The 26642-nt window shown below is 43.3% G+C and overlaps 1 protein-coding gene and 1 long non-coding RNA gene across 3 annotated transcripts in view; one reads left to right on the forward strand and one right to left on the reverse strand.

The window, feature by feature from the left end:
• Positions 1-7135, reverse strand: part of BNC2 (basonuclin zinc finger protein 2) — a 444437-nt gene extending 437302 nt beyond the window's left edge. Inside the window, exon 1 of one of the 2 annotated variants that reach the window (XM_081940176.1) lies at positions 6219-7134. In XM_081940176.1, coding sequence (XP_081796302.1) covers positions 6219-6221 — 3 coding nt within the window. In that variant the 5' untranslated portion in view covers positions 6222-7134. Of the gene's footprint in view, positions 1-6218 lie in introns of both variants that reach the window. The other variant, XM_081940177.1, reaches the window with a different exon arrangement.
• Positions 7136-7191: 56 nt separating this feature from the next.
• Positions 7192-26642, forward strand: part of LOC309385604 — a 28514-nt gene continuing 9063 nt past the window's right edge. Inside the window, exon 1 of the long non-coding RNA XR_014174261.1 lies at positions 7192-7291. This is a non-coding gene — a long non-coding RNA (uncharacterized lncRNA). The remainder of the gene's footprint in view (positions 7292-26642) is intronic.

Raw genomic sequence — 26642 nt, forward strand, 5'->3', positions numbered from 1 at the left:
AATAGAAGGCAGGGATCCAGGACGAATCTATCCACTTTGATTCCTATATTAAAAAGCCCATTTTTTAAAAGAAATACTTTCCGATGAGCTGAGCTACTGGTTTTTTTTAAAAAAAACTACAAGCATAAAAACATTTCTTTCCATTCCTTTAAATGGGGTCAGTTGTTAGAAGTCAAGTTACACAACCCAGGCAAAAAGAGTTGTTAGATCTGGGCAACGAGAGACAGACTGCGGACACGACGTGACTTAACAGCTCTTTATTAGTAATAGTAGTGATCCAGCTTACTCTGTGGTCGGAGGGTTCCCCTTTTATAGGGATGAGGCACGCCCATTGACCAATCAGAGGAATACCTGTTTCCCGCTGTAGGAGCGGACCTGAGGGAAGACTTATCCCGATATATGCTAATATCTAACACCCCTCCCCTCCTAGATGGGACGTTGCGGTAGGTGACATAGTCCTTTAGGTAGGTGGGTGTTTGTCTTGCTCGGGAGGAACGTCGGAGTTCAGGTTGTGTTGAAGTACTTGCAGGATTGGTTTCCTGTTGGGTTGAAGTAGTTGCAGGATCGGGTGCTTTTTCTGTTTCTGGAGGTCTTGCGTTTTCGATGCTCTTTTCCCTGGTATCTTGTTCGGCTGCGATGACGGGGGTTTGCTCAGCGGCTGTGATGACGGGGGGTTGCTCAGCTGCGTGCGTGATGTCCTGTCCCCCGCTTAGCTCGCCGGTGTCGTCGTTTCCTGGGATGAAGTTTCCCTGCGGTTGTCTTTCTGTGGACAGGAAACTTTCGCCCTCATCCCTTAAGTTGGAGTGTGCTAGGCGACCTCGAAGCTGATCGATGTGCCTTCTCCAATTCCGCCCATCTTCAAGCTCTAACAAATACGATCGAGGGCCCATGATGCCAATGACCCTTGCCGGTATCCACAATGTCCCCCCTGTGTAATTTTGAGCATAAACAGTGTCTCCTTCTCTAAAAGATCTGACCTTACTTGTAGAGTCTGGGGGAGCCGAGGTAGAATAATTCGGGTGGAGCCTGTCCAGGTGAGATCGTAGGCGGCGACCCATTAGTAGTTCAGCGGGGCTTCTACCCGTCGTTGCGCTCGGGGTAATGTGTTGAATGAGGAGGTAATGGTCAATGCGTGTTTGCCAATCCCCCGGGCCCATCCTGGCGAGGGCCTCTTTCGCGAACCGCACCATTCTTTCTGCCTGACCATTGGACGCTGGATGGAATGGCGCGATGAGGGCGTGTCTGATTCCCAACCCTGCTAAAAATGTTTCGAACTGCATGGCCGTGAATTGGGGCCCGTTGTCCGATACTAACAGATCTGGTAGACCATGGGTGGCGAAAAGCCGCCTAAGAACCTTTATAACTGCCTCTGCCGTGGTTGATGTCATTAGGACTACATCCAACCATTTAGAATAAGCATCTACAACTATGAGGAAGGTTTGACCCTGGAATGGCCCTGCAAAATCAATATGAATGCGTGACCAGGGTGCCTTGGGTTTCTCCCATTCTGTGGCGGGCGCTTCCGGGGGTGCTGGTCTCGACTCCTGGCATGGATCGCAAGTGGCCACCCACTCCTCTATTTCTTTGTCCATATTGGGCCACCACACATAACTTCTCGCTAACGCTTTCATTCTCACGATCCCCGGATGCCCCATATGTAAAGCATTCAATACCTTTTTTCGTAGCGCAAAAGGAATAACAACTCGATCCCCCCACAACAAACATCCCTGTAACACGGAGAGTTCGTCCCGTTTAGACCAAAACATTTTGAATTCCGGGCCCACATTTCCCTTTGGCCACCCCCTCCATACCCAAGTTTGCACTTGTTTTATTAAATTGTCCTTCGAGGAGAACCTTGCAACGTCGTAAGAAGAAACCGGTCCCGAATCCAAACAGTCAATGAGCAATACCGGTACTTCTGGAGTGGGGTCTGGCAAAATGTCTGGTAATGGGCAACGGCTGAGCGCATCTGCGTGCCCTAGAGTGGAGCCCGGTCGATGAATTAACTTGTAAGAGTACGCAGCCAGGAAAACAGTCCACCTGGTCATACGTGGAGAAAGGGAGACCGGAGTGGGGCGATTTCCCGCCAAAAGTCCTAACAGCGGTTTGTGATCAGTAATGAGTTCAAAATCGCGGCCGTAGAGGTATTCATGGAAACGTTTCACACCTGCAACGGCAGCCAATGCTTCTCTGTCCATTTGGCTGTAGTTCCTTTCGGCCGATGAAAGAGTTCTGGAGTAGAAAGCAATGGGTGCTTCTTTCCCGTCGGGCATCCTGTGGCTGAGGACTGCTCCAACCCCGAACGGCGATGCGTCGCAGGTCAATACCAGCGGGAGGGTCTGACTGTATTGTACAAGTAGTGAGTCAGTGGTGAGCAGGCGCTTTACCCCGGCGAATGCTGCAGCTTCTGCTCGTCCCCATCTCCATGGTGCGTTCCTCTGGAGTAGACGGTGTAGTGGCTCAGCAACGGTCGCCTTCTGTCTCAGAAAAACGCTGTAGAAATTAAGTAGTCCGAGGAAGGCCTGCAACTCGGTTTGATTTCGTGGTGTGGGGGCGTCCTGGATCGCCTTAATTTTCTTTTCAGTGGGGTGAATTCCCTGACCATCAATTCTATAACCCAGGAATTCTACGCTAGGCACGTTAATTTGGCATTTTTCTTTTTTCAGGCGGAGACCCTTCTCTCTGATTCTGGCCAAAACCGATCTGACTCTTTTGTTTAGTTGCTCCTCGTTTGCAGCGGACACCAAGATATCGTCAAAATATGGGACGACTCCCGGTATCCCTTGCAACAGTCGTTCCATGACGCTCTGGAACAATCCTGGAGCAATACTTACGCCGAATTGTAGCCGGTTGCATTTAAACGCTCCTCTGTGCGTCACTATAGTCTGGGCCTCCGCTGTGGCGCTATCTACTGGCAGTTGCTGGTAAGCTTGTGCCATATCTAATTTAGCGAAAACTTTTCCTGGCCCCAATGAGTGCAATAGGTGCTGTACTACGGGCACCGGATATGCGCTCTGTTGTAGCGCGACATTAATTGTGCATTTATAGTCTGCGCACAAGCGGACTGATCCGTCTGACTTAACTGGGGTCACGATAGGTGTCTCCCAACGCGCGTGATCTACCGGCTCCAGGATTCCTTGTTCCACTAACTTATCTATCTCTTTATCTATTTTTGGGCGGAGTGCAAAAGGCACTCGTCTCGGTTTAAGCCGGATTGGCGCCACATTTGGATCTAAATTGAACGATATTGGTTTGCCCACATACTTACCAAGACCGGAGCTGAACACATCCTCGAACTCCTTAAAGATCTTTTCAGCGCTGCTGTTTCTCACGGCGTTGATTCCGGTGACTTCTAATCCCAGGGCTTCAAACCAATCAAGCCCCAGGAGGTTCTGCAATGGCGCGCTGGAGATGGTCACGGGCAGCTGGGCTTCGATGTCCTTAAACTGGATGTGGAATGTGCCTTGGCCCACGATGGGGACTTGGTTCCCCTGGTAGTCTCGTAGCAGGACGTCAGGAGCGCGCAGTTGGCTCTTTCTGAGGCTGGGAATGGCCTGTTTCATGGATGCCCATGAAATGATCGTCAGGGTTGATCCTGTGTCAACCTCCAGCTCGCAGGGTGAGCCCTCCAAGAGGACTGTGACTTTCAGCCTTTTGGGCCGCTTAGGGCGGACCTGATGTATCGTGGTGAGATACGTTCGCAACTCCTCTCTCTGGGTCAACTCTATCTCATCGTCTATATCCTGAAAATACTCTCGTTGAGCGTCTTGGTAGAACGCTCTTTCGGCTCTCTGTGTGAATTCTCTCTGGGGATACGCTCGCTCACTTTCTTGTGAGTAATCTCTCTGGGAATACGCTCGTTCAGCTCTTTGGGGAGTTTCTCTCTGGGTAAACACTTGTGGATTTTTCTCTGGGCGCCCTTTTTGATTTCGCCAAGCCCCTGGGTTGGGCTTCTGTTGGCGGTACATGGGTGGCTGCCGTGAGGCAGGGACTCCGCTCCGGCACACTCGTGCGATGTGCCCAAGTTTGTTGCAGTGCGAACAAACAACGTTCCTGAACCTGCAAGTAGACCTGGGGTGATTCCCTCCGCAGCTTGCGCAGGGCGGCAAACGGGATCCGGGTTTCCCCCCAGGCCTCCAGTGACTGCTCTGCATTAGGTGACTGTCCTCGAACTCGGGATCCACGTAGTCGGGGCTTGCGTCTTCGTAGTGGACTCTGGTTTGTCTCGGTGCTGGCTGGGTTTCGTTGACCCTTCGTTGTATGGTCACTGCTGATTTCTCCGCTGATTCCGACGCTCTTGCTTTGTTCAATGCTGACTGTAGGGTTAGATTCGGGTTGGCTAACAGTTTCTTTTGCAACGAAATGTCTCTTACCCCACAGATGAATTGCTCTAAGATATGCTCTTCCAAATCCCTGTATTCACAGTGGGCTGCTATTCTTCGTAGAGCTGCAACAAATTGGTTAATGGATTCTCCCGCCTTTTGAGTCCTCATGTTGAACTCTTTGCGGCTGACATGGCGGGACGGTTTTGGCGCGTAATGTGTTTCCAAGGCTTGTTTCAGCGTCGCCCATGGTACTGCTTGTATTGGAGTAGGCGCGGTGAGGTCTCTGGCCGTATTGAAGACTTCCTTTCCGCAGTAGCCGAGGAAGATATTTTTCTTTCTTGCATCGGTGATCCCCGTGTACTCATTTGCTTCGAGGAAACACTCGAAGCGAATCATGAAGGCTTCCCATTCGTCGGTTGCTGGGTCGAAAGGAGCGGGGGGAGCATGCATCGCCATCTTCTCAGTTTGAATTTGCCGCGCTGCGGTGATCTGAGATGGCTGCCGGAATTTCTGCCGAATTCCTGGGCTGGATCAAATCCGGAGATTCTTGAAGTAGCGTTCTTCGTCCTATCTGTCTCTCAATCCCACCTTCGTCGCCAATGTTAGATCTGGGCAACGAGAGACAGACTGCGGACACGACGTGACTTAACAGCTCTTTATTAGTAATAGTAGTGATCCAGCTTACTCTGTGGTCGGAGGGTTCCCCTTTTATAGGGATGAGGCACGCCCATTGACCAATCAGAGGAATACCTGTTTCCCGCTGTAGGAGCGGACCTGAGGGAAGACTTATCCCGATATATGCTAATATCTAACAAGAGTTTCAGCAAGGGCTGTCCGATTTATTTAAACTCCCGTAAAACTTTCCGAAACAAAACAAAACAAAAATACGAGATAAGAATTCAGCATAAAACCAGCCATTTTGCGATTCACGCGTTTTTCTTAATCCCAGCAGAGTTTATTTTCCAGCAATGCTGAGAATTGACAACACTCAGGCAAGGCGGGCAGACTTCTATTTTTTTTTTAAAAAAACTCTCCCTAGGACTCCAGTCAAGTTTTCCTTAACAATTGCTGCCCGCAGAAATGCAAACTGTAAAAGCCCCACGCCCCCCAAAAAAGTTGCGACCGGACAGCGTCTTATTTGCCTTCTGGTCTTGGAAGCCTGAGGCGCTGTGGATCGCAGACACGCCAAGCGCGCGAGCAGACACACACACACCCGCAGGTACACGCAGACACACACACCCATCTCCCCCCCCCCCAACGCCCGGTTTCGCGTAAACCCGTCGGATTGCTACCCAAGACCGCGTCTGTCATCTCGGACAGAAAGGGGATCGTTTCTTTCATTCCCTCCTTCTTTCCCTAACGCGATCCCTTATTATGCCTTAGGATAAAAAAAGAAGAAAAGAAGAAGGGGGAAAAACCAACCCTGCCCCGCCCGCTCACTTCTTCCCTGATCTTCTTTCACCTTTGATGCGATTAGCAAAAACTTAAAGGAGTCGAAAAGAAAGAAACCGAGCTCCCATCTAACTCTTCCCTTCCCAACCAGAGACGAAGAGGGGGAGGGAGGGGGGGAGGAGGAGCGGGACGAGAAGCGCTAGGCGAAGTTTTAAAAGTTATGTCACTGTCCTGTATTCTCCCCCTCCCGCCGGCCCGCATGGTCGACTCCCCCGCCGCCCGTCCCCCCCTCCTCTCTCTTCTCCCCCCCCCGCAGGTCTTTGCACCGCAGGAATTTTTGACGACTGCTTGTTTGTTTCAACGGTTTTAGAAACACGCTTCCAGGCAAGGCTGTTGGGGGGGGGGGGGGAGAGAAAGAGAGAAAGAAAGAGGAGAGAGGGAGAAAAAGTAAGGTTTTTTTTTTTTACGGAAATAAAGAAAGGATGTTGGAAAACTTCTTACCATGTTTGCATGCTGCTTGTCAAGGGCACCCCCTGGGCTCTGGAACTCCTCTCAGCGGCAGCCTCTGCACCGGCCTTTCTTTCTTTCCTTCCTTCCTTTCTTCCTTCCTTCTTTCCTTCCTTCCTTCAGTTTTTCTTGGACTGCTCCCCCCTCCTCCACTTCCTTCAAACCGGCTCGCTCAACAGCCCTCCAGGTGATTTTCAGACACACGCGCGAAGACTCCAAGGCCTTCGCACCCCAAAAAACTTCAGCAGTGGGGTGGGGGTGGAGGAGATCGGGGTGGCGGGGGAGATGCGAAGGTGAGCAAAAGCGCCTCGGGAGGTCAAGATGCGAGAAATTTGAATCTGGTCCCGCCACAGGTTGGGCGAAAAGAGGAGGGGGGGAGGCGAGGTCGTCCCAAAACTCAAAGAACACAACGGAGCTTTCCCCCCCCCTTCGCCCCCCCTCTTTCTCTCTCTCTTTTTTAACCTCCTCCCACCGCTACTGTACCTCGGAACAGCTCGTTATTGGTCCTGGGAAAGGGAGAGAGGGGAGGTGGGGAGTTAAGAACGAGAAACTCCCCCCCCCCTTGGGCAAAGCCGAAAAAGCCAACAAGAGGTCGCCTGCGCCCAGCTGTCAAAAACAAAACAAAACCGGGGAGAAGCGAAGGGGGGGGGGGACCACCTCAAACAGACCCCGCCGGGAACTTTTATTATTATTGGGAGTTACGCGCTTGGGACGGGTTTTTGCGGCTCTTGCTCTTCGCAGTCCCACCAATCGCGCCCCTCCCGGGCCGGCTCTCTCTTTCTCTCTCTCCCGCTCTCCCTCTCTCTGACGGCGGCGGCGCAACACAACAGCACGCTCCTCGGTTGCCGCTGCAGCCGCCGCTTCTCTTCTTCCTTATCAGCTCAAGGCGTCCAGGCGCCGCTGGAGGGAAAGAGCGAGAAAGGGGGGAAAGCAGGGAGGGAGCGAGAGAGCCAGCCAGGAGGGATAGGGAGGAGGAGGAGGAGGAGGAGGAAGCCAAGGCACAGGCCAGCGAAAGTGTGGGGAACTCAACAACGTCGCGGGCGGAGTAAAGCAAACTTCGGCACCCCGTAAGGCAGACTTAATTTTTTTTCCACCTCTTCGTTTCTCGTGGTCCGGGCGTTCGCCGCCCCTCCCCTTCCCCGGCTTCTGTGGTGGTGTTTTTTCCCCTCTTTTTACCGCCCAAGCGTCCTTCTCAGACAAAATACCATCGTGTTTTATTGGGGTTACGTTCGCCGCCAGTCCACCAGCAACTGCCCCGCCGTGGCTTCTTTAAGCGACTCGGCTTAAAGGCGAAGGCGGCTCTTAAACTGGGCGAGCGGTAACCCTGAAGGAGACCGCCGGCGCGCGCTCCAGGCTTTCCGCACGCGAAGCGCTTCGCCGACGGGGCGCGCGGACTTCGAATTCGAACTGTTCGGGCTTCCGAGCTCGAGCCAAGCCGCGCTTCTCCGAAGCGTCCGAGCGCAAAAGGCGCGCGACGCCGAAATCGCCGCCTCCGCTGGGCGGCTGAGTAGGACGTTCCAAACGCCTTTCGTAAACTTTCGGCCGATTTCGAGACCGCAACGGAGAAGGCAAGGCGCTGTTTTAAAGGGGGGGGGGGAGTCGTTACGTTTAGCCGCTTCCACCGTTCAACTGGCCTCTCGCCGGAACACCTCGGCTGTTGTAATTGCAGTTGAGACAACACCCCCCCCCCCCCAATGTAGAAGTCGAAATGTTACAAGGGTGTGTTGTTGTTCCACGCAATTCGGTGGGATTTACTTTCCAATAATGAGAATTGTGTGGCTTTGTGTGTCTCGTTTGTGATTCCTTGGCAAAGATTTCAAAGGCAAATGTCTTCCCCGAGATTGGAGATATCCCAGCCTCTGTGGGACACAACAGTGTACCTGGTTGTGTTTGCTGGGATTGATGCCCTCCAAGAATTGTGTGATTGCAGCTCCTCATCCTTCTCAGTCTTTCTCACACACACACCCTACACACACACCCCACATTGGCTGAAAATAAGGGAATTGGAGTCCATCTTAACTGGAGGGCACTAAAGAAAATTGCTCTATTTCTATAAATCTTAAGAGTTTCAAATGGATCCTGCCCATCCAAAGCAGGTTATCATTCACCACTATAGAAAAGACTGAAAGAAAGGCACTAGAAACAAAGCCAACCACATTTCAGCTTTCTGTGTTTATGCATACCCAGCCAGTGCAGTTAGTGCACATTTCATTGTTATGACCCTGGAAAATTGGTGTAATTCTATGATTCATAGTTACCCAGGAGCAGGAGTACTGTATGAACACAGCTATCAAGTTGGAGCTAAATCCCTCGGAACAGCTTTACAAATCTAACCAATTCTTTTCCTTTACCTTACCAATCCAAGTTGCTTAAGTTTGCACTTAAAAGTTATTAGCCTTTACTTTGCTTCATTTTGCCTGTCAAAATCTACTCAGCCCTTCACTTTGCTTTGTGTGCCATCTGACTTGCCTGATACTCTCAACAAATGTCTCTGCTCCATTCCTGTCAGTTTGTGTTCTGATGCCATCTTCCACCACAAGGCCTGAAACCCCAGAAAAGGGGGGCGGGGGGGGGGGGGTAGGCAGGGCAAAGCTGGGGAATCAAAACGGATTCTTCTAATTGTTCAGAAAAAGACTGGCTCTTTTATTTCACCCCCCCTAACCAGGTTCATTTCAACCCCCTCCCTCCGAACCAGTTCTCTGCTTTTTGCTGCAGCATCTCACCCAACTCCCTTTCCTGACATATTCCTAGTATGGCAAAGAGATAAAAACATTCAGAAGAGGCTATGGGGAGGGATTCAGCACTGCATTGCTAGTGGGTCATAGTTTAGACAGGGCTGCGGCTTAAGAGCTCAGGTTTCCAGATTGACTAGAATTCCCTGCCCAGGCAAAGGTAAACCCTTTAAATTAGGGCTGTTCTGCAGATTGTATGAAACTGTTGGAGGAAACTAGTAGGACATGCACCCACAGATTAATGCAGAGAGAAAGACAGAGCAAGGGAGGAAATAGTGGGACCGAATCCCCACTCCATCAAACTTCATAACCATATAACCAATGGCACTCAAATTCATATTTCTAATAATGAGTTCTCTTTAAGCCATTGAACTCAATGATCTTGACAGTACAAACTACAGTATTGCTTTCTACCAGGATGTTTTTTATCTTTCCAGTGCAGTCTTTAGATATTTTGATTTTTTTTTTTTATCAAAATGTTTTGATGTTTTCTAAGAGGTTTCCTGCTCTTTCCCAGCCAGGCCTGACTTTATCTTCTTTTCTTTCTTCTTTTCTTTTTCCTTTCTTTTCTTTTCTTTTTTTTTTTGGTAAGAACCAAGGTCAGCCAGGTGCTGCCACCTGCTGGACTGGCCATTGGTGGAAAGTAAGTCACAATTTCTCAGCCTTCCTTTCAGGGTTATGTGAGGAGAAAACACTTTGCCTTCAAGGGAAACTAATGGAGCAGATTGTTTAATAAATAGATTCAAATTAACTAGGTGTAGTCTATAAGTGTTATTGCTCTGTCTATTAAAGCCATATTGGTTGCAACAGTAAGTGTGTGACTTGTGTAGTTTAAAACTAACCATCTGTTCGAAAGATAATGGGGTAAAGAATAGAAAATCCTTTTCTGGTAGACTTTCCCTATTGCTTCTCAGCTATGTTGATCAATAGGTTGCATCACCTACTGACAGCATGGTGGGAATGACCAGGGTGGGAATTATGGGACCTGTAGTCCAAATGCCTTTGGAGGGCATCAGATGGAGAAAGCTTGTCAACACTTGACTGTCCAAGCAACCTTAGCTGTAGTCAAGAATACCTTCAACCTGAATTTCAGACAGGATCTCTTTACTGTCAAATGAACTGCGTAGAAAGTGGACGGTTGTGTGATTTGCCACATATGAAAACCACTGCATGATTTTATTTCCCATCCTCCATCCCAAAGTTGAATTTAAGGAACAAGTTGTTAAAACAGTGATATTTGCATAGCTCTAGTTCCTTATCATTGCTTTTTCAGCAACGTTTCCGGAAAGTGAAGAATCCTGTACCCTGGCTTTTTATCTGTTAATTTACAGCTAACCTAAATTTAAGATGTGTGGGATAGAGCACTTCCCATTCTCCTCTTCACTAAAAGCATTCCTCTTTTTGCTTTCGACCCCAGAAGAAGATTAAGGGACAGATTTTCAAAAGTAAACATGACACTTCGGTGCCTATTTAGTACTGACTTTTAATGGAATTTAAACGCCTCCGATAGCCTGAGCGTGATGAAGCATGAAAACCAACAAAGCACTTTGCAGAATCAAGCTAAAGACTCATTTGGGCCTCTGAAAATAAGCCCCTACAGCAATTAGTCTTAAGCTGTTGTCCTTTCCCATTGGCCTGTGACACCACAAACACAGCTCCCCTGCACTTGGATGCAGCTGTACCAAACACGCAAAGTGAGAGAGCTTGATTAGTTTTGGGCTTGTTGCTGCTCTTGGATGTCAATATCTCTGCAGCCCTTCCCATCATTTGGAAAGCAATCCCTGCTTTCAACTTTCGCTCGCTCAAACAGAATTGCGGTGGTTAGAGAGATCCAAACAATTTTGATTAATTGCCACTAATAGCAATCAGAGAAAAAGAGACTGGAGGAAAGGCAAGGTTTATGTGTTTTCCACCCACTCACTCTGTTCCTGTTGTGACCCTTAGTGGGTTCATAAAAGACAATGCTCCCCCCCCCCCCAAAAAAAAAGATGAACTCTTGATTGGCGTTTGTTGTTCACTATCTCTGTAATTCATGAATGCTTATTGTAGGAACCATTTGAACCATTTGCTACTTCAGAAGAAAGCAAATGGAAATAGAACATGTACCTTGCAGTGTCACAGTGGTTAGGAGTTAACCCCCCCCATAATACAAGCCTTTAATTATATATATATATATATATATATATATATATATATATATATATATATATATATATATATATATATATATATATATATATATATATATATATATATATATATATATATATATATATATATATATATATATATATATATATATATACTGTTATTTATTAATTTTTATGTGGTCTTTAAGGAGCTTCAAGTGACCTACAGAAGATTATTTCATTTGTTTAGAACAATTAGAACAATTGCAGTAGTTGAGCCGAAAGAAAATGGCTGGTCCAAGGCCATCAAATTCACAGTTGAACTGAGATTTGGACCCGAGCTTCCTGATTCACCTCCACGTCTCTGCCTACTGTATTGACTTAAATATGTAACTGCGGCATGGCTTTGATGTTAATCTGAATATGGGAATTCACTTGTAGTCCACAGCTGCAGATCTTTAGTTGTTGTGCAAGCAAGAGAAATGAGAGCATGCAGATGTGTTTAGACATGACTGTCATTGTTCAGTTTTCCTAGACTGATGCCCTCCAGTTGTGTTGGGACTAGAAACCCTAGCACTGTAGCCCGGGTGTTACAGTCACAACTCATCTGGAAGGCATCAAGTTTGGAAAGACTGGTATTGTACCTAGCACTCATACGCTGCTACTTCTCTGTATGTTCCCACCGTATTGGTAGTGGAGCTGACCAGATCTACACTCCTATCTGCAATTAATGAGCACTAGTCAAGCATTATATAAATCCAACTCTAACACAGCAGAGAAAACTAAATGTACCGGTTCAATGCACAGGACACTTTCTTTGGCCAGTTTATAAACAAATGGGATTCCTAGGGCAAAGCTGTTCATAGATTGTACAAATTGAGCTGCATCGGTTCATTTCCACTCTGTGTATAAGTATGAAGATCTTCATTGCACCCAGAAAATGTCACTGAGGGAAAAAAATGACTTGCTTATATATGTAAAATAGCCTTGTTTACAGCTTCTCCAAGAAACTGGTAATAGAATTTCATACACTTGATCAAAAGGCAAGCAATGGCATTTTGTGTCCATTTCACAGGCTGATTAGGTTTTAATTTAAAAAAACCCTAGCAGAATAGAGACAGGATTAAAGGCACAAATGTATTGGATGAATGTAAAAAAGGATATTGTGTGAAAGAAGTTAAAAAGCAATTTATCATAGCAGCTAGTATTTTAAAAAAAATTGATACCCATTTGGAATCAGCATTCTTTCCTAAGTAAGATACTGAGAAACCTTAGTCACTTCACATTGGGTCTTTCTATTCTTGTAAGAACAATGGCATACAAACCTTTTTCTTCATTTCTCTTTTGGAGATTTGTAAGCTACACCAAAATTTTATGCCCTCTAAGCCCCCTAGTGGTTACTGCAACTTATTATATTTCTCTCTCTTCAGGGCCAGCATTTTTTGACCTTCCTGAGTTGATAGTAGATCTGTCCGGATGCAAAATAATTTATGGTGATGACTTTTTTCATTTTATTATTTACTTAAAAGTATAGCTAACACAGAAAAAAAGAGACTTGTACGAACAGTTCAACTACCGTATTTTTCGCCCTATAAGACGCTCCGGAATATAAGACGCACCCAATTTTAAAGGAGGAAAATCTAGAAAAAAAAGATTTTTGGGCTCAATTGCCACTCAATTTTGGGCTCAATTGTGGTCATAAGTTTTCTTTGTTTGTTTCTTTCATCTCTCTCTCCCACTTTCTTTTTTTTCTTTTCTTTTTTCATTCTTTCTACCTTTCTTTCTCTTTCTCTCTCTTTCTGTTTGTGTGTCTGTCTGTCTCTCTCTCTGTGTGTAGCTCTTTGTCTCTCTCTCCCTCCCCCCTCTCTATCTCTCTCTGTCATTCTTTCTGTGTGTCTGTCTGTCTGTCTCTGTATCTCTGTGTCTCTCTCTCCTCCCTCCTCCATCTGTCACTCTGTATGTGTGTGTCTGTCTGTCTCTCTCTCCCTCCCTCCCCCCCTCTCTCTCTGTGTTTCTCTCTCCTCCCTTCCTCTGTCTGTCACTCTGTGTGTGTATGTGTGTGTGTGTCTGTCTGTCTGTCAGTCACTCACTCACTCAATCACTCACTCTGTGTGTGTGTGTGTGTGTCTGTGTGTGTGTGTCTCTGTCTGTCTGTCCCTCTCTCCGTCCCAACTGGAGAACAACCTTTTCTGTCCCCTTAGTCCCAACTGGAGAACAACCTTTTCTGTCCCCTTACCAGCCCATCCGGGAAGATGAGGAACGCGAGGGGGATCCCTCCACCACCACCACCACCCCCCCCCCCCGCAGATGGGCTCAGCCAGAGTGGGGTGGGGAATCCTCCCTTTCCCCCTCTCAGAGATCTTTTGGGAAGTGAAAGAGCTGAGAGAGGGGAAAGCCTCCCATTGAAAACAGCGCTGAGTGGGGTGGGGAATCCTTGCTTTCCTCCTCTCTGGGATCTTTTGGGAAGGAAAAAGTGAGGTGGGGAATCCTCCCATTGAAAACAGGGCTGAGTGGGGTGGGGAATCCTTGCTTTCCTCCTCTCAGGGATCTTTGGGGAAGGAAAAAGTGAGGTGGGGAATCCTCCCATTGAAAACAGCACTGAGTGGGGTGGGGAATCCTTGCTTTTCTCCTCTCTGGGATCTTTTGGGAAGGAAAAAGTGAGGTGGGGAATCCTCCCATTGAAAACAGGGCTGAGTGGGGTGGGGAATCCTTGCTTTCCTCCTCTCAGGGATCTTTTGGGAAGGAAAAAGTGAGGTGGGGAATCCTCCCATTGAAAACAGGGCTGAGTGGGGTGGGGAATCCTTGCTTTCCTCCTCTCAGGGATCTTTTGGGAAGGAAAAAGTGAGGTGGGGAATCCTCCCATTGAAAACAGAGCTGAGTGGGGTGGGGAATCCTTGCTTTCCTCCTCTCAGGGATCTTTTGGGAAGGAAAAAGTGAGGTGGGGAATCCTCCCATTGAAAACAGCGCTGAGTGGGGTGGGGAATCCTTGCTTTCCTCCTCTCAGGGATCTTTTGGGAAGGAAAAAGTGAGGTGGGGAATCCTCCCATTGAAAACAGCACTGAGTGGGGTGGGGAATCCTTGCTTTTCTTCTCTCAGGGATCTTTTGGGAAGGAAAAAGTGAGGTGGGGAATCCTCCCATTGAAAATAGCACTGAGTGGGGTGGGGAATCCTCCAGTTCCTCCTCTCAGCGATATTTTGCTAAGGGAGGCTTCTCAAAATGGGAGGCCCCCATCTCTTTGCACCCTTCAATCCGTCTCTCTCTCCCTCTGACGTCCCCCAATGGCTCAGCTGAAAAACCTCTCCCCCCCCCCCGTTTCTCTCCCCCCTTTCCTTCCTCCTCCTTTTCCTCTTTCCCGCCTGCCTTCTTCTCTCTGATAGCTGCCTGCTTAAAAAGAAGGACGAGCCCCGATGCAAAAAAATGCCATGGACTTGCGAGTGAGTTACAGGGGCGGGGCTTCCAGGTTCATTGACCAACCAGTAGAAACCCACCACTGCCCAGGTGGCTACATTCGGCCTATAAGACGCAACCAGATTTTCACCCTCTTTTTGGGAGTAAAAAAGTGCGTCTTATAGGGCGAAAAATACTAGTTTCAACAAAACTGTAAAATCAGGAAATTCATATGGAGTAACACAGATTCTAGCAAAATATAACTAGAAAAAGAAGAAAAAATAGAAATATAATAACGTTAAAAATGTTAAAGAGCAAAATGACATTTAAACCATCATTATTTCACAGTGTTGCACTACAAGATTCCTAAAACCAGCTCAATATAGGATAATACAAATTAACTTTTAAACTAGTTAAATTTAGATTATGTGGAATCATATTACACAATCTTTTCATCACTATGAAGCCAATTCAAAGGCTATATATTTCATACATTAATCACATAATACACGAAATTTAAGAATGAATCATCACTGAATCTTGAGTTAAAGGATAACTATCTGTCCAGCAACACTGGTGTTCTGCCACTGTAAGAACACCAATTTTGGCTGTAACTAACTTACAAGTAACCAGCCTCATAAAATACATTCCATCAGCCCAGAGCCATTTTTCACAAAGGGGTTTTGAGTATTTTTCCTGGATTTTGAATTCCCCTACACTAGCAAATTACAGGTACTCCTCTACTTACGATTACAACTGCCCAAAATTTCTGTTGTTAAGTGAGTTTTGGCCCCTTTTATGAACTTTCTTGCCCCAGTTGTTAAGTGAATACACTTTGGTTGTTAAGTTAGTAACATGGTTATTAAGCGAACCTGGCTTCCTCATTGACTTTGCTTGTCAGAAGGTCACAAAAGATGATCACATGACACTGGGACACTGCAATTGTCTTAAATATGAACTAGTTGTAAAGCATTTGTCTTTTGATCACATGACCATACTCCAATGGTCATAAATGTGAAAAGGTCATAAATCACTTTTTCAGTGCCGTTGTAACTGAATGGTCATTAAATGAATAGTGATAAGTTGAGGACTACCTGTAGCACATTCTATTCTCACATCTATGAAAAGATGCAGTCAGAGGCAAAATACTAGTACTGTTCATTGACTTTTCATTTTTAAGAAACAATTTCATTCTATGACATAGACCTATCTGGGATTGAGTCTCTTATTACTACTGAGTGAAAAGGAAGAGTTCATATGGCTCACATTTTAAAGGTAAATTTATCTGGTTCAGCTATACCAAGCTTCTTTACACACCAGAATATGCTGCTGCATACTTTATGTTCAAATCAGCATTTCCCCAGATTCTGTAATGTTATTTGCACATTAAAAATCACAACCCAAAATAGGGCACTGAGAAAACGAAGTAAGCATTAAATTAGAAGAAGATGAAAATTTTAAGAAAAGAATTTTAAGACTGAAAGTGTCCTGAATGGAAAGAAATAAACATATCTGCAACCCTCTGGGTGATTAAGAAACTAGTTAAGTAGTATTAGTGTAATTGAGTTTGAAGGTATTTTCCATTTTTGTCTTTCAGGCATGCAACAAATATATATGCACACATTCAGCTTCAGGATATTCCTTTAAACTCTTTACTGTACAAAGGTCCCGATCAAGTTCAATAAATTCAATAAATGCTCATGCCAACTGAATTTAAAAGGCTTTCATTTGCCTGTCTCCTTTTTGAAATTTGAAAAGCTGGATTTTCCAAATTTTGGGAAGCTTTCTTAGATCAGAAGATATGAACTCTCATTTCCAATTACTTCATTTCTCAAACATTGAACCAAGAAGGATCAAATTATTATCATTGATGACAGAAAAAAAGAAATACATGTGTGTATATGCTCCAGAGTTTATATTTGTTTGGCCTAAATTATATTCTGCCAACGCATTTTGCTTCAAATCTCCTCTAATTTAGTTGGTTATTTGTGCATGCAGAAATGCATGCGATTTTACTCATTTGAATTTATTAGCCACCCAGTTTCAATGAATTCCAACCATTAATCATCAGTTGTTACTTGTGAGAACTAGAAGTCATGAGGTAAGCATTTTAAAACCTTATTTGCGCATGCAGCTGGCTTGATACAGAATGGAGAGAATGTCTACACTGACAGTGGTGGGGTTCAAATAATTTAAAAACCAGTTCTCTGCCCTAATGATTTCTTCCAACAACCAGTTCACCAATTACTCAGAAAGTTAACAACCGATTTTCCCAAGTGGTGCGAACTGGTTGAATCCCACCACGGTCTACACATCTGCTCATTGACTGATAAAAGCCTTTTAGATACATTAAACTACAAGACCAATAAGGCAAAAAATGTAAGTCAACAGGTATCCAAATTTCTCTTCTCCATTCAAGTTTGTACTTGTTCTTTTACCAACAGCACAATGCATTTCTATAGTATAGAATGATCAAAAGAAGTATATGAAACCATTAATTGAGGAGCTGAAAGAGTATTTCATGCATTAGTCACTCTGTGTTCATCATTATATGGAGATTTTTAGTTCTGATTTTGTTAAAAGAGAAACGTGTAAACCAAGAACAGGCCCAGCTAATATAAATACTATTCTCTCATTATCTCAGCACTATCTTCTGAATCAGAAAAACTGACTCTGTCCTTCCAGTGAGAAGCATCTTGAAAGGCCTATTACTTCCTCTCTGAAGTTAGGATGGACACAGATGAAATAACAGACTTTCTGGGTGGTGGCCCCACATTTGGAATGTTTTTGAAAGATCTCCAAAGATAGTTTAATTTCACCAGGCCTTTAATCCTAACCAAATTTTATTGGCATCCATGGGGTGGAGGGCATTGACATTTATTATTACTGTTGTTTTTAATCATTTTAATTCACTTAATAACTCAGGGCCTTCTGAGTTGATTGGGTTCAGCAACAGCCTTGGGATTGATGGTCAAAATTAACAACATAACAGATGGAACATCGTGATGCCAGCATTCCCCCTTTTATGCATAAATTGACATCATACACAATTCCACAGGAGAATGATGCTCCTTATATCTCCTCACAGATTTTAACACACACACACACACACACACACAAAACCACCCCATGTGAGCTATAAAGACTAAATAAGCAACCAGATTATATTTGATTATTCTATGACCAAGAACATCATTATATCAGGTGATGTAGGAGAGAGACTGCCAAACCAGGGGGGGGGGGGGAGTCAAACCAGGACTTAGTCTAGAATCCCTACATGGGTTACAGCAGGGCGAAGTTCGATCCCTCTAGAATGCAGTTGAACCTTAATTAGTCTTCCCCAGGTGCAAACTGTCAGTCTGAAAAGATTGCTATGTTTAGGCTTGAGCAATAAAATAGCAAATTGAACTCTTCTAGTTGTTTGTAGCTGACAGGCACTTTATAAACTACCTTCACCCAAGTCTAGATAAGTTTGACTTCAATTCCCATTAATTTGTAGTATGTTGCTATAATTTACAGAAGTTGAAATGTATCACACTGAAGATGATGAAACCTGGGTGAGTCTCAGATAAATATACAGGATAGATGAAAACATTTTAAAAAGGACTGGCCAGACAACCATAGTCCCCTAACCTTCTCTAGTCTATTGTTACAATTCCTACAAAAAACAACAACACCTGATTCTTTAAAGTTGTTGCCAATAACTTCAGGAGTGTGTTTGTGCAATGAGTGCTCAATATGCAAGTGACATATCAACTATCATCCATCAACAGACTTAAGTACTTAATGGTAATAATCTAACCAGAGTGTTCATTGATTAAATCAGAAGCAATCCAAAACCAACAGCATAATAGAATATAATAGGGAGATATTTTCTGTTCCTCTTCTTAGTGATTACTAAAATAGGTAAACAATAGAGCAGAACAGTCTTTTTTCCTAATTAACATCAGCCACAGTAATGTCTGAAATAGCCATTTTAAAATAACCCAACGAAGTGGTATGGACTGTCTCTTGAATCTTTATCTTGCGATTTTATGGATTAGCCTTCCCTCTTTCCCCCCAGAGGACAAAATGAAACAGTTGAAAATGTGCAATTGTTTGTCAAAGAATCAGATGGAATGAGGAGTGGCCAGAGAAATTTGGATTATAAAATCTTTACACTGAGATACGATCATTTTGTAAGAAACACTATCATAAAATCTGATGTAGCTCCTGCTTTGAAATTTTTATTTCTCAGCTCTTGGGATTTGGAATTGCTTTCTGATGCACTTTTGAACTTCAACTCTGTATTGTCATTTATTTTATTACCTGGACTCCAATTATTTGGCTGTACTTTGCCTTCTTATCTGCCCTGATTGTGAGGTCTCTAGAATCTGATTCTGCACTGATAGAAGATTATTGTGTGTTGATTTGTTTCTGCTCCCTGCCTTGCGTTTGCTAATTGTATCTGATTGTATCTAATCTCTTTCTACAAAGCCTATTTGTATTCATATAGTTTTAAAACATATTTAGAATTCATTGCAAAGAGGATGGTTAAGAGAAGGAATATGGAATATTATCCCATCTTACACCAAAGTGAGGTTAGCTCCTTCTCTGTTAATGTTTCCTAGATCCCTCAAGACCTGGCTTTGTCATTCCAGGGCTTATTCTAGGATGACCTTATCATTGTATTTACTCTCTCCTGTATCTGAGTTGTATTTTTCTATTTTAAGAATGGCTGCTTTTAATGATTGAATTCAAATATTTATTGTTTTATTTAATTGTTGTACACTTCCCAGAATCATGTGTGAGATGGGCAGCAATATTTCTTGTTTTTGTTGTTAGTTGCTGAGTCACGTCCGACACATCGTGACCCCATGGACAATGTTCCTCCAGGCCTTCCTGTCCTCTACTATCCTCTGGAGTTTATTTAAGCTCATGCCTACTGCTTTGGTGACTCCACCCAGCCACCTCATTCTCTATCGTCTCCGTCTTCTTTTGCCCTCAATCTTTCCCAGCATTAGGCTCTTCTCCAGTGAGTCCTTCCTTCTGATTAGGTGGCCAAAGTATTTGAGTTCTATCTTCAGGATTTGGCCTTCTAAAATGCAGCCAGGGTTGATCTCCTCTAGAACTGACCGGTTTGATTGCCTTGTAGTCCAAGGAACTCGCAGGAGTCTTCTCCAGCACCATAATTCAAAGGCTTCAATTCTTTGGCACTTAATATATTAGATGATATCTAATTTATTGAATGAACTGCAGCATCTGAACAGTGTTTCAATTGAAGATTGTGAAGAGTTGAGAAATGATAAACCTAGGGATTCACCTTATCACCCACAATTGTTTCATTAAAACTAGATAATCTTTTACCACACTAGTTTCAATTAACTTCTTCCTAAATTAAGAACTTGTGGGTAATCTCAAATCCTTGTCAATTCTTCCTTCCAGTGTGGTTGTTGGCTTCACTGTCTTCAGTTTGCCTTTTTTTCTCCAGAATTCCTCCAATTTTGCATGGATTGACTAGTTTCTGTGCTCATAATTAACTACTTACTTCAGTTTAATCCCATTATTTCTTTCTCTTACTCCTTTTATTTAGTGGTTTTTTAAAATCATTACATGTCCTGGGTGTTTTGGCTGGCAAGCTGGATAATTTAGGGTTGTTGACAACTTTGTCCTGAGGAACTGCTCTCAATTAATTGTCAGAATCAGAAAAATATCACGGAGAACTTAAAATTCCAAATTCCTCATGACTGTACTTGAAAAGTTTTTGCTCAAAAGTTTTTGCCAATGGCAATAATATTATCCGCATTGATTTTCTCCTAATATGCTGAGCCATAGTTTGGTGAATAAGCAGAAATTAGCTGATACAGTACACACACTGTTATAAGCCTTAAACCATAATTTCTAAATCATAATAACTGGATTCACGAAGACCAAGGCAAAAGCAAATAAATCACATTATAGCTTAATGCAATATGTTAAACTCAGCCACTAAATGATGAACATCTTATTGCTATTGTAAATATATCTCTTGATTATGTCACATACTCTAGTTTTATTAAGAAGCCTTGGCATTCAACCGTGGATAATATAATTATTATATCCCTGGATACATAGTAGCTCTCCAAGCTTTAGAATTTGGACGAATTCACACAACATGCTAAGCCAAAATCATTTGCATGGTGTGTGTGTGTGTGTGTGTGTGTGTGTGTGTGTGTATTCACACACAAGACCAAAAGTTCCTGTATTTGTTACTTGCCCTAGTAACAGTTTATTACTCCGTGATCCTACGGCTGACTCCACACTATCCATTCAAGCAATGATGCCATTCTACCAATATGGATTGGTATATTGGTGTATACTGTATAGGAATATTTACCCATGTAGTATGACTGTATTGCTATTATCTTCCTCATTTTTTACGCTACCTTCTCCTATTGGTATCTTATGATTATATTACTTTGTTGTTTGTATGTACAGTGAGAGCTTATCTACCGGAGAAAAAATCCTTGTGTGTTCAATAACACTTGGTCAATAATTCTGTTCTAGTCTTTTCTATTCCTATTCCTAGTCCTAGTCCTAGTCCTAGTCCTAGTCCTATCCTATTCTATTCCATTCCATCCCATCCCATCCCACTCCCACCACGCCCACTCACACTCCATATCCGAAAAGCATTCAAGGTATTTATATGTAAAGCCGTAAGAACCCTCTACACTAAGCTCGCTTCCTCTTTGTTATTTCTGAATGGCTCTGTTCTTCAGAGAGATTCTTGGAAAGCCTAGGCAAGTATTATAGCTACTATAGGAAATGAGAAGAAATAGCTGAGCTGATATGGTTGCATGCGCTGCCAAGAGCACTTCGCATCATTCTGTCTAATGGTTTGGCCCATATATACTGTATGACAGACAGACGGGTTTGTTCCTACAATCACTTAAAAAATAGCCCATGGCATATTTCCTTTTCATTTTTTGCAAGTAATAACTGAATACTAGCAAGTTATATCTGTCAATAAGACAGAAATAATTTTAGCAAAAACATGCTGATGAGTGTTGGGAGAAGGATTTATGGTTTCCGCTTTCCTCTTCCACCATGTAAGTCGTAAAAGCATTTTACAACTTTAGTTAATGTGCTGGATTATAACTTGGCTTCCCTGCATTCACATTTTTCCTCAGGGTCTTCAGCCTCAATCCTATTTCCTAAGCAAATGCATAAATATTTTAGAACAATATACACAATACTCTTGGATCTTGAAAAAAGATACATTAAGCATACATATTCACATACTACTATTTTTACTAATGACTACTGAGACATTTTCTTTTGCATGCTCCAATGACTTGATTACATGAAAATACAGATAGCTGTAAACTCGATTAGGAAAAATTTCCCGATCTATAGTCCATCCATCAATCTATGTAATATGCCAATCACTAAAAAGAAAATACCATGTTTCCCTGAAAAGAAGACTTTGTTTTATATTTTTTTCCACCAAAAAAGGCACTAGGTCTTATTTTGGGGGTGATGTAATCCACTAACTAACCTCACTTGCACGCGTCACCCTGGGCCTCCTTTTCACTGTCAGAGGCCTTCAGGAACTTTTTCTTCTGCAGTCGGCAAGGCCTCTGCAGCCAATAACAGAGCTCAGGATTGATCTGGAGCTTTGTTATCAGCTACAGAGGACTTCAGGAAAGTCTTGCCAGCCTTGCCGGCTGCAGAAGAAATAGGCCAGCGAGCCAGGTATTGGAGAGGGAGGGTGACGCCTGGCTGCAACTGTCCAAAGGTAAGTAGGAGGGCAGCTGCACCCCTCCCCCCATTCCCACCCTAGATTAATTTTTACCTATGCATTCTGGACTGGGCGGGATCTTAATTACCATATTTTTCGGAGTATAAGACGCTCCAAAGTATAAGACACACCTAGCTTTTGGGGAGGAAAACAAGGGGGAAAAAATCTGCTTCTGCCTTCCAGCAATTTGCCTCCTTGCAGCAAACAACAAACAGTACAGACAATATACACTGTTTGTAGTGTTACGTTTCAGACTATACTTGTACAGATGCTGTTTAAATTGATGTGCATTTTGGAAGTATAGTTATTCTCTGCTATTTAAAAGAAGATACAATAGCACTGGGCCTCTTCAGATCAAGCATTTATTTTAAAAAGCTTCTTCATTTTTTAAAGCTGTCTAGAACAATAATAAAGCAGTCTTTAAAAATAAGTCTAATAATTTGAACATTCTATAGGCATTTATAGTTATTGACTTGCCTTCTTGCAGCAAACAGCAAACAGCCTGATTAGCACACGAAAAAAATCTGCCTCCCAGCAATTTGCCTCCTGGAGCAAACAGCAAGTTTCACTTTCAGTTTAAGCGCCTCCTGATCATCAGCTGTTTCAGACTGCAGGGATTGCTATAACCTATTGCAGCCTCCGCAAGCCCCATTTTCCCCATTTGCTGCAAGGTGAATTGCTGGGAGGCAGAGACCAAAGGGTCGGGGGCGGTGGGTGGGTGTGGCTACATTCAGTGTATAAGACGCACCCAAATTTTCACCCTCTTTTAGGGGGGAAACAGTGTGTCTTATACTCCAAAAAAATATGGTAGGGGTAGCTCATTTTGTGGATAGGGTTTATATTGGGTGCACGCCTAAAAATCAAGCTAGAACTTCCTTTCACGGTAGGTCGTATTTTGGGGGAAACAGGGTAGCTATAATAAAATTATTGAACAAATTTAATTCTCAATATCAACCTACTTTAATTTGGGCAGCCCAATTTTTATTTAATACATACACAAAAGTTGGGAGCTCGAGCAATGTAGTTACTTTGACTGACAAGTGGGTTTTGACCAATATACTCTAGTGATACAAAATCAACCTGGATCTTGTGTATGTAGTCACATCTTACATTAAGACTCATATATATATATATGTGTGTGTGTGTTGTTTTGAGGTTTTCGCGGGTGTTTATATGTACGTTTTTGGTTGTTCGGGTTTTTTCCCGCGTAGAATTGGAAGTATCTACACGACGTTTCGATGAAGTCTCATTCATCATCTTCAGGTTGGTGCTTCCGGCTTGGTGCTTCCAGGAGCAATGTGAGGTCTCTTCTGGTTCCTCTTTTTAACTGCAAGTGGGGATTTGAATCCCTCTGCAACTCAGACTAACAAATCCCTCTGCAACTCAGACTAACACAAGCACAACCAAGCCCCCACCCATACAGAACACGCCCCCATCCAATCAGAGCACAGCCAAACTCCCATCCAATCAGAGCACAGCCAAGCCCCCTACCAATCAGAATACACCTCCTCCCAATCAGAATGCAGCCAAACTCCCACCCAATCAGTTCAAATCCCCAGTGGCAGTTAAAAAGAGGAACCGGCCGAGACTCACATTGCTCCTGGAAGCACCAAGCCGGAAGCACCAACTTGAAGATGATGAATGAGACTTCATCGAAACGTCTTGTAGATACTTCCAATTCTACGCGGGAAAAAACCCAAACAACCAAAGACGAGCTAATTAGCTAATATATATATTTATACATGCTTCATTTTATGACCTTTCTTATCACAGTTGTTATGTGAATCAGGGCTATTGTTAAGTTAGTAACATGGCTATTAAGTGAATCTGGCTTCCCCATTGACTTAGTTTGCCAGAAGGTCACAAAAGGTCATTTACATGATCCTAGGACACTGTAAGCATGATAAATAATAGTCAGTTGCCAAGGGTCTGAATTTTGATTTGGGGATGCCGTAATGGTTGTAAATGTGAAAAATTCTCATAAGCCACTTATTTCAGTGCTATTGTAACTTTGAATGGTCACTAAACAAACTGTTATAAGTCGAAGACAACCTGTATTTCATTCTCTTGAAATTTCTAGCATATCATATAAGGCACTGTTCAACTGAAATCAAGAGATTGGAGAGAAAAAGAAAGATTTGGAATCATAAGTGACAAGGGTGACAAAATTAGTTGGATTTTATTGCACATAACCAAATTGACATGTCATTAATAAGATCAGATTGCATTATTTACCTCCAAAAGAGCTACTATATATAGCAATAGCATTTAAACTTCTATATTACTTTACAGTGCTTTACAGCCCTCTCAGTTTACAGAGTCAGCATGTTGCCCCAACAATTTGGGTCCTCATTTTACCCACCTCGGAAGGATAGAAAGGTGAGTCAACCTTGAGCCTGGTGAGATTTGAATTGCCAAATTGCAGGGAGAAGTTGCCTGCAGTACTGCACTGTAACCACTGTGCCACTGTGGCTCATATAATTTTTTTGGTTGTCATTCAATACTCATCTCTCAGTTCTGTATTTTCTATACCACATACTATATTCAATTTGGCATGCCTCTGGGCAGGGTACAGAACCTTCCTTTGCAAAGTAGCATCAGCTACACTATAGCCCCACAAAAGCTGATTCACATACCCAGTGACATGATAGCTGAATAGCATTGCATTTTGGATTAGCCATTGCACGCGACTTGACCTTGCATACTGTCAAAATTATTTTTATGCTTAAACCACAGGTAGTCCTTGACTTATAACCACAACTAGAACCAGCATTTCTTTTGTTAAGTGATGTAGTCGTTAAGTGAGTCATATCCAAATTTACATTTATTTATCTTTTGCCATGGTTGTTAAGCAAATCACACAGATGTGATATGAATCCAACTTCTTCCACTGACTTTGCTTGTTGGAAGCTCCCTGGGTATGTGACAAATGGGAATTACCAGTATGTGACTTAGTAACACTGCAAACCATCGTAAATACACGCTGGTTGCCAAGCACTCAAACCCAAGCACAGTGTCTGACTGTAGGGACATTGCAACAGTCAGAAGTGTGAGGATCGGTTGAAAGTCACTTGTTTTCAGTCATAACTTTGAACAGTCATTAAATGCATGGCCATAAATCAAGGACTTTCAGAAGCCAGAACTTCTCCAGCAACTTTGAACGGCACTTGCTGGCCATAGCAGCTATTATTGAAAATATAAATAATTATAATTATATTTTATATATTACTAGTGCTGATAACCCGGCATTGCCCTGATGTTTATTCATAGGGGGGAAAATGTCCGTATCAAACATAATTTCTAATGTTGAATTTTCCTCCTTACCAGAGGGAGCCCCCTTGTGGAGTACTATGAAGCCGTTACCATGGCAATGCCACTATGCTGTATAGTAGAAGCCTTTTTACATCAGTACAGTAGAAGCCATTTTAAGGCACAACAGGCGGTATCATAACAGTAAGTCATCCGTGTACCAAGTTTGGTTGAAATTGCTCAAGACATTCCAGAGTTATGCTGGAATACACACACACACAAAGATATAGATATATATAGATATATGTATATGTGTGTGTGTATACACACATACACACACACACACACACATTAATTAATAATTATATAATTATCATACAAATAATTATAAATCCTCTCTTATCAGAATTCTTATGTTCTGATCATCTGCAAAATATCTTGACATCTCAGCCCCTGAACTCAGCCCCTGAACTATTGACTGTCTTCAAGAAAGTGGGATTTATTGCTATTGGTTAGATGTAGCTTATCGAGGAGAGAGAAGATAGCATGATGCTTCCGTTCTTTTGTTATGATTCAAATATTTTCTGTAATTATGGATTGGGCATCACATCTCTGCTTTGAGTTTCTCTATTTCTCATGCTTCAAAACAGGTAGTTTTGGCTCAGGTCATGCAGAAAACTGCAGTATTGCCAAGATGCAATGGGACATCAGGATATATTGATCTAAATGAATGTTTTTCTACTATTCAAATATAGATGAGGTATATGCAAATTTTTCTAGTTGTCTGTTTACATCATCCCTCTACTGAGCCTTTTTTTGCTGAACTTTAACCCGCATTAAAATTTACTAGTTATCTTCCCAGCTTACAAAATCAATGTGGACGTCTAGTTTCATAGCATGCATAGCAGGCAGCCCGCTACGACTGCCAAGATGACTGACATGTCATCCTAAGTACAAAGCCTTCTACCCTCTATCTGAATTGGTGTGTTAGATGCAAAACAGCTAGATAGTCAGACTAATTAAGGATTATATTGACAATTGATTGCACAAAGGTTAAAAGTATGAGCTATTCAGAAAGTAATAGTAGCTTATGGACTGTATCACAATTCAGTCTATTTAGTCAGTGTGTGATTATTCGACCCAACAGATGGATTTGCAAAA

Source organism: Natrix helvetica (assembly GCF_964273705.1).
Source record: "Natrix helvetica genome assembly, chromosome: 2".
NCBI lineage: Eukaryota > Metazoa > Chordata > Lepidosauria > Squamata > Natricidae > Natrix > Natrix helvetica.